The sequence below is a fragment of the Nicotiana attenuata genome, chromosome 1 (genome assembly GCF_001879085.1).
Source record: "Nicotiana attenuata strain UT chromosome 1, NIATTr2, whole genome shotgun sequence".
Classification (NCBI taxonomy): domain Eukaryota; kingdom Viridiplantae; phylum Streptophyta; class Magnoliopsida; order Solanales; family Solanaceae; genus Nicotiana; species Nicotiana attenuata.
The window spans coordinates 90,969,996-90,984,369 of NC_031989.1; the positions used below are offsets into that span (position 1 = coordinate 90,969,996).

Genomic DNA, 14,374 nt, shown 5'->3' on the forward strand with positions numbered 1-14,374 from the left:
AAAGAACTCAACAGTAAACACATATAGTAGAAGAGTAACATAACAAGGATTAGCATGTGAGCACAGGAGTAACATGTATAGTAGGAAAAGAAGAAGCAGAAGAACAACACACGCGTAGTAACAGAAAATATACGAGCATAGTATAGACAAACACACATAAAAGAAAGAACAATAACAATCAGAAAGATATTTTTTTTGAAAACCTTTCAGAAACCCTAAATCGAAAAATAATAATTTTGAAAAGAAAATTTGGGGAAAACAATTTAGAGGTCCAGTAGAACACAAACATAACATTGATCTAAGAAAATAAACAGAGAAAAACCTCGAACAACTTAGGGTTTCGGAGAAACCCTAGAAATGAGAAAGGCTTGGAAAAGTCCGATCCTGGGTCGAAGAGGACAGGAATCAGGCTTCCCGTGCTTGAATATGCCGGAGCATGGCCGGAGGAGCCATGGAACCAAAGATGTGAGAAGATCTGAGAGAGAACCATCAAAGTCAAACTTCAAAACCTCGAACTCCCAAGGTCTAATGGTGGAGAGGGGTGAGTATAGACCATCCGTGGCCTGAGAAGCCATGGATTCCGGTGAAAGTACAGTGGAAAGGGTCAGAGACAGACTAGGGTTCCGAAGAACCTTCGAGAGAGTTTTGAGAGTGGAGAGTATTCAAGGGCGGCAGACTAAACAAAATGGGGGATAGGGTATGGTTTGGGGAATTAAAAATGGAAAGGGGTGATCGTGACCGCTAATCAGATTGATTAACGGTCTGGATTAAAAGAGGCTTGGGTCGGGTAGTTAAATGGGTTAAGGGTACGAAATTGGGCTAGCCCGGTTGGGATTCAAATTGGGTCAATTAGGGGGGGGGGGTAATGTGGCTATAATCGAAATGCAAATGGGCTGCAATTGAAACGAAATGAGGCAAAATTTTAAATAGCCAGTTTTACCCCTTTTATTTTATAGAAATAGTAAAAATGATTTTAAAAGCAAATTAAAAGTACCGAACCAATTAATAATATATAAATATTAATTAAAAACTATTGAAACCAATTTTACAATTATAGAAATGTTATTAATCTTAAAATAGGCTAAAATTGCAATTGTATGCAATTTAGCTTTTAAAAATACCAGATAAATTTGTAAAAATTTACAAAAATCACCTTAACTATATTTTAGTATAAATATGAGAATAAAATACATTATTCAGAAAAATTGATAGTTTTGGGAATAATTACTGGCTTTTGTACTGCTAAAATGGATAATAAATTGATTTTAAAATCTTTTAATAATTACGAAAAAATACCAAAACGCTTGGGCATGCTTATATAGCATGTACATGTTATTTTGAAAGCATTTTGCGTATAAAATACATAGGAAAAAATTGGGTATCAACATGTGTCATCTCCAGACCATTGGCATTGTTGTCATAATCACTATTCTCTTCCTGACTCTGCGCATCTGCTAGACCTTGATTAAATATGTCGTTTTCGGGCAATTGAGTAATGACAGGACCATCAAGTTACTCGCTTTCACTGCACAACCAACAAAATAATGAGTTACTCAAATTGGTCCAAACTTTACATATAACTTTATATATTCACTTACAAATCATAATGTGTTTATATCCCATGATGCACATTATCCTGTTGATGATGACTCCCGGATGGACCACCATGATCCAACACACCAAAACTAGGCATATTCTAACTAGTCGTTGGTTCATAACTTGTAAAATTCATATATGGTCGGTACCCCCTGTGGAATATATAAGTGTTAATACAAATACAATACATAAAAATATACATCGTAATACAAAGAAAAATTGAAGTTTACGACTCGGCTTGTGGATTATGTAAACTAGGGGAGAAATTATTTCCTCGCTCCTCATTCGCCCGTGGAGATAAGTTTAGATCCGGTCAAACTCTTTCACCCGGAACCTGTTCAGCTAAAACTGCTCCGAAATAACCACTCGATGATTGAGGGATATCCGTACTTTGCGCAACCTCATTATTGCGACGTCTTCAGCCCTAACGTACATTTCCAACAGTTTTATCACAATAAATTCCCGATATTCATCCGGAGTCCTCAAAAAATCTCTCAGAGTTTCATCGTCTTCGATGTTAAACTCGGCATAACAAGCAACCCGTTGCGGAGTTACAGAATACGGATATCTTCCGGTTGCTTTATGATTCACCGAACGTTTGCTCACACTTATTTTTTTTACATAACAAGGATACCAATGTATCGTACTCCATTGAAAGTGGCAACTTAACATGAGACTGTGGAGATAAACTATAGCTTGCTGAGTTATTCGCCACCACAACCTCACCCCCCCCACTATAACGAAATCCTAATTCTTCGTTCTTCAGACATTATGACAAAATGCAAAACAACTTAACGAAGAAAAATTTTACAAGACTTGAGAATATTTCTGAATGGATATTTACAAAATACTTAACATCTTTAAATAAGGCAAAAACGAGTCCAGGGGTTCAATTATTTGAGGTATAACGTCTTAGCTTAAGGCGCTATACCCAGTTGAATTATTTTTATGTCAGTTAAGCCTAGAAAAATTATTTGTGGGCCCGCATTATACATATAGCGTCTTTGGTCACCATGTTTTTTTTCTACATATTTCGGTCCTTTGAGTCCAAAAGAACCACATTTTGGTTCTGGACTCGTGCATACCTCCGGTCCCTACCGGGTCCGGGTCGGGTTATCATCATCTGGATCTTGTAGAGAATTGAATTGGAGTTATCTAGAGGCTTATACGGGTCGGATAGCTAGATCACTGAGAAATGATCAGAGTTTACAGATCGCTGCCAATGAGTGTTTAACGGTTGTGATTTAAGTTGCAAATGTTAGCTGACGAATATTCTACATATATAGAAGCCGCTTGGAAGCAGGTCAGGGTCATCATGCCTGCTTCCCAAGGGCTACTTTAGTCTTTTCGTAAGTTTTACTAATAGCTAACACGTATAAAGTAACTCTGACAGGTGGTGAGATATAATCCCTCTCTCTGTTTATCCTCTTTCTTTGTCTGTTTCATGTTCAGTTTTCTTTGTATCTCACAGCAAATAATTTGCTGCCTCGCTTTGTTCATCTTCTTTCTGCTCTGTTTCTATAATGACCCGACCGGTCGTTTTGAGCCCTAGCGCGCCATTCAGTAGTTCGAGGCCATGAACAGCTTCAATTCAGGCATCATGACTTGTACGCGTGGTCGGAATTAAATTTCGGGAAGTTCGGAGTTGACTTGGAGGGGAAATTCTCATTTCGGAAGCTTTAAGTTAAAAGAATTGACTAGGATTGGATTTCAGAGAAAATGACCTCGGAATCGGGATCTGAGGGTTCCAGCAGGTTCGTATGATGATTTCGGACTTGGGCATATGCCTGGATCGGGTTTTGGATGACCCGGGAGTGTTTTGGCGCCTGTTGTGGAAGTTAGCATTTTGGAAGAAATTTTATAAGTTTGGGTTGAAGTGCATTTCAGTGTTATCGATGTCCGTTTGGGAATCCGAATCTGGGAGTAGCTCCATATGGTGATTGTGGAGTTAAGAGCACGATCGAAAGTGAATTCGGATGTCCGTGGAGCATTTTAGAGTCATTTGGCTAAAGATAGAAATTTGAAGGTTTTTGAGAAGTTTGACCGGAGGTGGACTTTTTGATATCAGGGTCGAAATTCGATTCCGGAAGTTGGAGTAGGTCCGTAATGTCGAATATGACTTGTGCGCAAAATATGAAGTCAATTGGACGTGATTTGATAGGTTTAATCGTCGAAAGTAAAAGTTTGAAATTCTAAAGTTCATAAAGCTTGGATTGGAGGTCGATTCTTGGTTTTGGCATTGTTTGATATGATTTGAGGCCTCGAACAAGTCCGTAACGTCTTTTGGGACTGGTTGGTATGATTGGTTGGGGTCCCGGGAGCCTCGGGTGCATTCCGGGTGGTTAACGGATCGAAAATGGAATTTTAAGAAGTGCTGAAGCTGCTGCTTTTGTCATAACCGCACCTGCGGTTGGTGGAACGCAGGTACGAGACCGCAGGTGCGGTCCTCACTTCGCAGAAGCGGCCCAGGGCAGGCCAGGCCAGGAACCGCAGATGCGGCTCCCAAGCTGCAGAAGCGGCTCCGCAGATGCGGCCTGGAGACCGCAGATGCGGTCCCAGCTCTTTGGCTCATTTTCGCAGATGCGGCCCATTTTTGCAGATGCGGTCCCCTGACCGCAGATGCGGAAATGCTGGAGGCAGTGAGGTTCTTTTAAAATCAGGGGTTGGGTTCATTTCAACCCCATTTTCTTCCATTGGAGCCGATTTGGAGCAACTTTGAGGTGCCATTTTCACCACCAAGCATGAGGTAAGTAATTTATGTTAGTTTTGAGTTAAATACATGATTATATACGGATTTGGAAATGGAAATTTGTAGAAAACTTGGGGTTTGAGGGAAAACCTAGAAAATTGATATTCTTGGAATTTGACCACGATTTTGGGTATGGAATTAAGAGAAAATCATATATTTGAGTTCATGGAGTGATGGGTAAGCTTAATCTTCAAAAAAATTCGGAATCCGGGCACATGGGCCCGAGGGCGTTTTTGTCAACCTTTCAATCGAGGTTAGGAATTGTTACAAATTGGATTAATATGAGTAGTTTATCATATATTAACGACTTTGCATAATCATTGGTTAGTTTTGGAAGTATTTAGCATCGATTCAAGTCTTCGGAAGGGCGTGGAATGCCGGTTATGGATCTTCGGAGCGAGGTAAGTCTCCTTTCTAACCTTGTAAGAGGGAATTGTCCCCATATGTGAGTTAATTGGTTATGTGCTCCTATTTGTGGGGGCTACGTACGTACGAGGTGACGAGAGTCCGTGCGTAGCTACTATTATGTTTAAGTCCGCGTAGTCTAGGACCCAAAAGCATGTTATTCTTGGAATATTTGTAATCTTATTGACAGTTTGAATTGTTTAAATCACGTTGAGTTAGTAAATGAATTTCTAAAAAGATTTACCTTCATCTTCTCGAATTGTTAAAAGAAATTGGTTTTTCCTTGGATAAATTGCTCCCTGATGAGTTCTTAATTGACATTTTGAATGTGTTTATATATTGTGGAACGGGCCGAACGCCTCGGTAGATTAAATAGATGCATCTATGGTTCGTGCCATTCGACCCTCTGGAAGTGCACAGTTTAAATATTGTTGGATCGGGCCGTACGTCCTCGGCATGAGTTGCGCATGCTTGTATTGTTTGTTGTGATAGTTGTTGATACTAATATCTGCTTTCCCCGACTTGAGAAAAATTTTCGATTAATGGATTATGAATCTGGATATTCTAAATAAAAAGGAACTTTCACCTGTTTAGTGACTCGTCTAAATTTTTACTGTTGTTCTTAATAAATCCGTGAGTCATCGCATTAATAATATTATTACTGGACCTTTAGTAAGTGTCAAAGTTTCCATCTCGTCTCTACTTCTTCGAGATTAGGCAGAATACTTACTGAGTACACGTTGTTTTTGTACTCATACTACACTTCTGTGCATTTTTGTTGCACAGGCACTTGCGCCACTAATGGCTTAGCAGGCGTAGCAGCATGGTTGACACGGAGACTAGGTGAGGTGTATTTCCTCGAGGCGACCCGCAGCTAGTGTAGTCTCTCTCGGGATTTTATTTATTTTCTGTCCAATTGTATTTCGGACAGCTGTTGTACTTTATTTGATTATTCTTAGAAATTTCTCATGCACTTGTGACACCGGGTTCCGGGATGGTTGTAAAGTATTTTATATCAACTGCTTATTATTTAATTTGATTTAAGACGATTATCTTTTTAAAATGGTAAATTTGAAGGGAAAATCATAGATTTCAAAGAGTATTAAACAACAACAACAACCCAGTATAATCCCACAAGTGGGGTCTGGGGAGGGTAATATGTACGCAGACCTTACCCCTACCCTGAGGGGCAGGGAGGCTATTTCCAGGAGACCCTCGGTTCAAGAGTATTAAAACAAGGATTTAATTAAGTATTTGGTTGGCTTGCCTGACAGTGGTGTCCGGCACCATCACAACCCTTAATGGATTTTGGGTCGTGACAACATGGTATCAGAGCACTAGGTTCCCGTAGGTCTCACGAGTCATGAGCAAGTCTAGTAGAGTCCCACGGATCGGTACGGAGACGTCTGTACTTATCTTAGGGAGGCTGCAGGACTATTAGGAGTACTTCCCTTCTTGATTCCTCATCGTGCGATTTGATTCCTTGAGGCTTATGCCCTTGCTTCCTTCCTACTCAATCTTACGCGACGTGAACCGCTGGTTATAAATCGAGAATTGAAGAATTGTAATGGTACTACCGACGTGGTGCGGGATGTTTCTCCCCGCATAGTTGTCTGGGCTATTATCGCCGCCTTGTGAAAGGATATTTTGTCGTTTCGGCTCAGTAGCGGTGCTTCTAAGAGCTCTGAGGCTAGGCACATGTTGCCAGGATGCTATGAACGATTGTTCCGCAGTATTGATATAATGGTGGGATGTTTTGCCTACGTGTTGGGGCAGTGAATGACTTGAAGGTAGGTTTACTCAGTACACGATCTACAGGTTAGGTATTTTATTCCCGGTAGGGGAAGGGCACTCGGACTAAGAATGGTCTGGTGTGGGCTGATGGAGTAACGAGACTTGATGTTTGCGAGCGTGGTGGAGTTTTCTTCTATGATGAGGTGTCGTGGTCCTAATTGAACGTGCTAAGTTTGTCGGTGTTATGATCTTCTACGATTCGCCTTTGGGGCAAGATATTGTGAAGTAGCATTGAAGATGCGGCTGTTAAGTATCGCGGGGTGCGGTGGTGCAGGATTGAATCAGTGTTCCTAATATCGACGATTCGAGGAAAATGATCTTCGGAATGGTTTAAAGTTAGCAACAGTTATGGGTTCAAGTGCCATGAAGATAGATTTTATTTAAGGCAACAAATGAGTAGCAAAGGATAAGGAAGGACATGTGGGGAGTATCAGGCGGTGGTTACAATTTCTAGAAGGCCAGGTATAAGAAGCAAAGGTCGAGTAGTCGACTAGAGGGATGAGTTTCGCCAAAGTGGGAGAGTTTGGAGTGATTTGGGAATTTTAGTGATTGGTGATTTGGCCTACGGATTAATTTGGAGTATGGGCTATTAGGCAGCAGGAGATTTGATATAACGGAAAGGAGCTACTTGAAATGAAGAAGGATACAACCCAACTTTGAATTGGAAGGATGTTGCCCCGCATTTAATTGATGTCCACGAGGGGTGACTGGGCTCGTGCAGCTAGAGACTGAGCTTGGACTCGGGATGGGTCATTAATGTCATGGTGATTGCACCCCGTGTAGCAGCGTTGGAAGACGTCAGCACGTAGATTTCGCAGGCGGAATATCTCCAGGGAGCAGGACGGCGGTCGCATGGTTGGCAAAGCTTTTGCAAAAAAAGGGGTTCTATTGGCTATACAGCAAAGAGATCGGTCGTGTGAATATGGTTGATGATTCAGAATATAACAAGAGGGTTTTACAGACAGATTCCGAGAATTTTGGCGGTTGATTGCGCAAGGTTATGTCAATAAGAGATAAAGGATCTTGGTGAATTCCAAAATTTGTGTAATAATGGCTTTAGGCTAAGTGGGAGAGTCCCACCGCCTATGATTAAGGATTGCCGGTTAATTACTTGCGAGGTTTCTGATTATTAGCATATTTATGGGTTATTTCAGCTACGGGAAAAAGAACATAAGTGGTAATTCGAGCAAAGGAATTGTTAGAGGCGTGCTAAGGTTGGCCTTATTGGCCATGTTCAGACTTGGGAAGGATTCAGGATTTATGCCTTGTATAGATGTGGGTTTCAAGGGAAGTGATTCTGCCGGGTGCTTCGCCGAGGGAGTATTCATGTGCTAGAAGATTTATGGAATTGACTACATTCGGGGCCAAGTCAGAGCGGGTGGCTCTCAGCAACGGTCCTAGTGGGTTCAAAAGGGTAAAGCGTGGTGATTAATGATTGCGAGCGTATAGGTACAGTTAAGAATCAAGCTTGGTAGCAGCTTATGAGAAGAGGCTCAGAATGTTCTATGATGTTTTGACTTGCAGTGTAGCATTGAGAAGAAAAGGAGAAAAAGACTTTGGATTCGTATAGGAATTATCAGAATGGATGTGCCAGTCGAGATGCGAATATGCGCACGAGGAAGGTATGAAATGGTTCGTGGGATTTGGGACAACATGGTCTCGTGTTTCAAGGCCACTCGGGTGGAGTGCATTATGTGTTGAATGAAGTTATTATTACTCTAAGGCAATCAAAAATAAATTGGAAGAAGATAGATTGATTAGCCATAGTTGAATTGGCGTATTGGTGGCAGGATCAGTTCCTTCAGCGCGATTGAGTTATGCAAGTGAATTGGGGCGGCACGTGCGAGGCTTGTCGGCCGCCGTAATTGATGTTATTCAGAAGTATTCCGCTACTATGGCCTGCTATGCGTAGGCGGACTCCGGAAGGGCTGTGGTAGCTTAGGCCACTACTCTGAGATTCGCATATTCTACGGTTATGAGAATTCACCTGTGTGTTTCTATGGTTCTCCTGAAGTGAGATAAGTGAAGCATTTTATATGATGAAGTGTTAATCCATTGTGGTCACAGATCTATGATGAAAGATCGTGTTCTATCGTGTGATGGCATGTTGGGTGCAGCGAGTGGTACGGGATTCGAGGAGAGGATCAAGGTTGCAGTTTGGTGTTGACATAGATGTCACGAACTCGGATGAGCAGGGAAGTAGTTTCGATGTTTAAAGTAAGCTGGTATTGTCTTCAGCGTCACCTGAGATCGGTGTTTTGTGAAAAAGGCTTTGCATCCTGGTTAAGGATTCTTGGTCGCTCCTTGGCGTTAGTGCAGTCGGTGGTTTGGATGTACAGACCTGTTATCAGTCACGGGAAGGTTGTATGAGTATGGCATGTAGTCACTCGATTAGTCGAAGAGTTGAACCAAGTAGGAAGATTGTGGTGATTGCTAATTTGAGAATGGGTGCCTGGAGGGCACTCGGTTATTTGGGTTGTGGACTGTGGAGGATTACTCCGGTTATGATGGTTGTTCTTATGTGTTATGAGGAAAAGGGGAGTAATTATGGACCTTTGAAAGGTCATTAGCCTAGTTCGGTGCGATCAGAATCAGCTTGAGGTCTATGGATGGATTTAAATGTGAATATGAGTTTTATATCAGGCCAGACGTGTTCATTTCAGTAATGCACTCCTTATGGAAAAGTAGTCGGAGTATTATTTCATCGTCAGCTATTTCATGTAATGACATATTGCGCCGTGTGAGTTGTGAGACGACTTGATGAATTTCTTACGTGTTGAGATTTCCGCGTGGAGATAATGTTATGTGAGCAGAATGGCTCTTAAGGTTCAGATCGTATATTGCACCCCAGTTGTACTTGAGTTTTGTAGCCTATGGCACTATATGTCTCCCCAAGGATGGTATTATGCACTTAGCGTGCTGGTGACCGACATTCGGCATTTTGTGGTAATGAGCAATTTAGCTCGATGTATATTTCCTTATGTGAAATCTATGTGTGGATCGGGTGGCACGCCGCCATGGGTATGTTATTTGGATCGGGTTGCACGCCGCAATAGTGGGATGTTGTGTACAGTTCCCCGTATCTGTTTTTATGTGTTTTGTTTCCTCTTTTCCTGAAAGGAACTTATATTAGTTGTGTGCCTGCGTCGCATGCACGATTTGCAAGCGGGGTAATTGGATTTCCTTTTCGGAGTTCGTTTCCCTATTGTATCGCGTTCGAATTGGTAGCCTATTGGCATATTGTGGCATCATATGAGACTATTGATCGTGTCCGGAGTGGCTTATTGCCTGAGCGGTTTGTACTGGGTGAGACGAGATCATTGGATATAGGATCAGTGCAACCTGATTACACGAAGTATATGAAGGAGCAAATATCATTAGCTGGTTCAGAATGAGGTAATGGTTCTTGGCAGGGCATAGACCCCATGAATCGTTGATTCGGCAGTTGGTTATGAATTCCTACACATCCCTTCCGTCGTGGCGGCATTGCGAGAGTTGGAACCGGACTTATATATGTCATGGGGTGCATTGTGAGCATCAAATCCGGGAAATATCGGCTATTATGATCAGAGAGTGTTATTATGATCTTGTGAATGATAGGGTGCATGGTGTGAATTCAGCAAGGGTGTGCAGTCATGTTCTGGTACAGCGTGTGGTGATCGATACGGTGTTCATATGCCGAAGACAGGCCTGGCAAAGCATTTCGGATGTAGAAAATGGGCTCCAAGGCTTATTTGCCTAAATGAAAGAGGTTATCTTTAGATTTGATCGAGCTGATGTGCCCAACTGAGTTGTGGTAGCACGGGTAGGTGCATGAGGTATTAAGCAGTGATTCCATACAACCCCAGCACATTTCCTAGCACGTTCGAGGACGAACGTATGCTTAAGTGGGAGAGGATGTAACGACCCGACCGGTCGCTTTGAGCGCTAGCGCGCCGTTCAGCAGTTCGAGGCCATGAACAGCTTCAATTCAGGCATCATGACTTGTACGCGTGGTCGGAATAAAATTTCGGGAAGTTCGGAGTTGACTTGGAGGGGAAATTCTCATTTCGGAAGCTTTAAACTGAGAGAATTGACTAGGATTGGATTTCAGAGAAAACGACCTCGGAATCGGGATCTGAGGGTTCCAGCACGTTCGTATGATGATTTCGGACTTGGGCGTATGCCCGGATCGGGTTTTGGATGACCCAGGAGTGTTTTGGCGCCTGTTGTGGAAGTTAGCATTTTGGAAGAAATTTTATAAGTTTGGGTTGAAGTGCATTTCAGTGTTATCGATGTCCGTTTGGGAATCCAAATCTGGGAGTAGCTCCGTATGGTGATTCTGGAGTTGCGAGCGCGATCGGAAGTGAATTCGGATGTCCGTGGAGCATTTTGGAGTCATTTGGCTAAAGATAGAAATTTGAAGGTTTTTGAGAAGTTTGACCGGAGGTGGAGTTTTTGATATCGGGGTCGGAATCCGATTCCGGAAGTTGGAGTAGGTCCGTAATGTCGAATATGACTTGTGCGCAAAATTTGAAGTCAATTGGACGTGATTTGAAAGGTTTAATCGTCGAAAGTAGAAGCTTGAAATTCAAAAGTTTATAAAGCTTGGATTGGAGGTCGATTCTTGGTTTTAGCGTTGTTTGATATGATTTGAGGCCTCGAACAAGTCCGTAACGTATTTTGGGACTGGTTGGTATGATTGGTTGGGGTCCCGGGGGCCTCGGGTGGATTCCGGGTGGTAAACGGATCGAAAATGGAATTTTGAGAAGTGCCGAAGCTGCTGCTTCTGTCATAGTGCGGTCCTCACTTCGCAGAAGCGGCCTAGGGCAGGCCAGGCCAGGAACCGCAGATGCAGTCCCAGCTCTATGGCCCATTTTCGCAGATGCGACCCATTTTCGAAGATGCGGGACCGAAGATGCGGTCCCCTGACCGCTGATGCGGATATGCTGGAGGCAGTGAGGTTCTTTTAAATCGGGGGTTGGGTTCATTTCAACCCCATTTTCTTCCATTGGAGCCGATTTGGAGTAACTTTGAGGTGCCATTTTCACCACCAAGCATGAGGTAAGTAATTTATGTTTGAGTTAAATACATGATTATATACGGATTTGGACATGAAAATTTGTAGAAAACTTGGGGTTTGAGGGAAAACCTAGAAAATTGATATTCTTGGAATTTGACCACGATTTTGGGTATGGAATTAAGAGAAAATCATATATTTGAGTTCATGGAGTGATGGGTAAGCTTAATCTTCAAAAAAATTCGGAATCCGGGCACGTGGGCCCGAGGGCGTTTTTGTCAACCTTTCAATCGAGGTTAGGAATTGTTACAAATTGGATTAATATGAGTAGTTTATCATATATTAACGACTTTGCATAATCATTGGTTAGTTTTGGGAGTATTTAGCATCGATTCAAGTCTTCGGAAGGGCGTGGAATGCCGGTTATGGATCTTCGGAGCGAGGTAAGTCTCCTTTCTAACCTTGTAAGAGGGAACTGTCCCCATAGGTGAGTTAATTGGTTATGTGCTCCTATTTGTGGGGGCTACGTACGTACGAGGTGACGAGAGTCCGTGCGTAGCTACTATTATGTTTAAGTCCACGTAGTCTAGGACCCAAAAGCATGTTATTCTTGGAATATTTGTAATCTTATTGACAGTTTGAATTGTTTAAATCACGTTGAGTTAGTAAATGAATTTCTAAAAAGATTTACCTTCATCTTCTCGAATTGTTAAAAGAAATTGGGTTTTCCTTGGATAAATTGCTCCCTGATGAGTTCTTAATTGACTATTTGAATGTGTTTATATGTTGTGGAATGGGCCGAACGCCTCGGTAGATTAAATAGATGCATATATGGTTCGCACCATTCGACCCACTGGCAGTGCACAGTTTAAATATTGTTGGATCGGGCCGTACGTCCTCGGCATGAGTTGCGCATGCTTGTATTGCTTGTTGTGATAGTTGTTGATACTAATATCTGCCTTCCCCGACTTGAGAAAAATTGTCAATTAATGGATTATGAATCCGGAGATTTTAAATAAAAAGAATCTTTCACCTGTTTAGTGACTCATCTGAATTTTTAATGTTGTTCTTAGTAAATCCACGTCATCGCATTAATAATATTATTACTGGACCTTTAGTAAGTGTCGAAGTTGCCATCTCGTCTCTACTTCTTCGAGATTAGGCGGGATACTTACTGAGTACACGTTGTTTTTGTACTCATACTACACTTCTGTGCATTTTTGTTGCACAGGCACATGCGCCACTAATGGCTTAGCAGGCGTAGCAGCATGGTTGACACGTAGACTAGGTGAGTTGTATTTCCTCGAGGCGACCCGCAGCTAGTGTAGTCTCTCTCAGGATTTTATTTATTTTCTGTCCAATTGTATTTCGGACAGCTGTTGTACTTTATTCGATTATTCTTAGAAATTGCTCATGCACTTGTGACACCAGGTTCTGGGATGGTTGTAAAGTATTTTATATCAACTGCTTATTATTTAATTTGATTTAAGACGATTATCTTTTTAAAATGGTAAATTTGAAGGGAAAATCATAGATTTCAAGAGTATTAAAACAAGGATTTTAAGTATTTAGTTGGCTTGCCTGACAGTGGTGTCCAGCGCCATCACGACCCTTAGTGGATTTTGGGTCGTGACAGTTTCATCTTCAGATTTGTTCTTATCTCAACTTCACTGACTGTGGTAATTATTCTTCTTTCTACTTCTTCTACGATGGCTTCCATGTTTCATAGGATACTAGGATTTAATATTCTAATCAAAAAGTGAAATATTAATTCTAAGTGAAATACGCTATTAAACCCAAAGACAACATTAAGAATTACAGCAACAACAGAAGTGTACTCTTTGCAATTGGATGCCCTTCGAGGGGCACAAATTGCACAAGTTTTCATTAAAATCTCAAGGAAGGATTTAGGGCTCAATATAGAGGCTGCTGCAATTTTCCAATTAGTTGGGTTTTATTGATTTTGGTGTAGTTTTGCGTTAAAGTTTTGGTTTTTCTGAAGTTTTGAGTTATTTGTTTAAATAGGTTCATTATTATTTTTTAAAATATTTGGTTGTGCTTCTTGGTTTGTGTTTGATCCTGGGATTTTGATGATTTTTTGCTCCTACAGTTACAGAAGGGATTTACTTCTATTTCTTCTTCTAAGCGCATCTATTTGTTATCATCTGGTACATATCAATTATGTTACCTACAAATATTGTAAAAGTTTACCACGACAAATTTAAATGCAGACGTGAGCAACATCTAAAAATAATATTGATAACAACACTAAATGATTGTTGGGCCCGGGCATAGCCCGGGCACACCCTCACTATATTAGAAAGACTAGTTTTAGAGTACGTGTGTTGCGCGTGAATCCTTATCGATTGGAATAAATTTTTTAAAATTATATGAATAATTTTATTTGACTTCCTATATTTCTTAAATAAGCATAGATTTAAAAAAAAATATGTAGAAAGTTATAATTTGAAGGATCTTATAAATTAGAGTACAATTTACTGCTAATTTTAATATAAAACTTAAGTATCTTATCCGTATTTCGCTTTTCAAATATTATAGTTGGGTTTGTGATTTAATATGGTCAGATATTACAATATGTAAATAAAAAATAAAGTATGTTATATCTTATTAAGACTATCTTTCTTCCGGGGTCATAGATCAGAGAATTCCCTCTTTCACAGAGGCGGATCCAGAAATTTAACTTTATGGGTTCAAGATTTAGAACTCTAGCACATTCCTCAAGTTACTATACAATAATAACCGAGCGAAATCCGAACAATGATATATATATATATATATATATATATATATATATATATATATATATATAT

General features: G+C 41.0%; 1 protein-coding gene across 1 annotated transcript in view; it reads right to left on the reverse strand.

The window, feature by feature from the left end:
* The window catches only part of LOC109238387 (zinc finger MYM-type protein 1-like), a 15,304-nt gene continuing 1,335 nt past the window's right edge, over positions 406 to 14,374 (reverse strand). The window contains exon 2 of the mRNA XM_019404831.1: positions 406 to 475. Within this exon, the coding sequence (XP_019260376.1) occupies positions 406 to 475 (70 nt within the window). The remainder of the gene's footprint in view (positions 476 to 14,374) is intronic.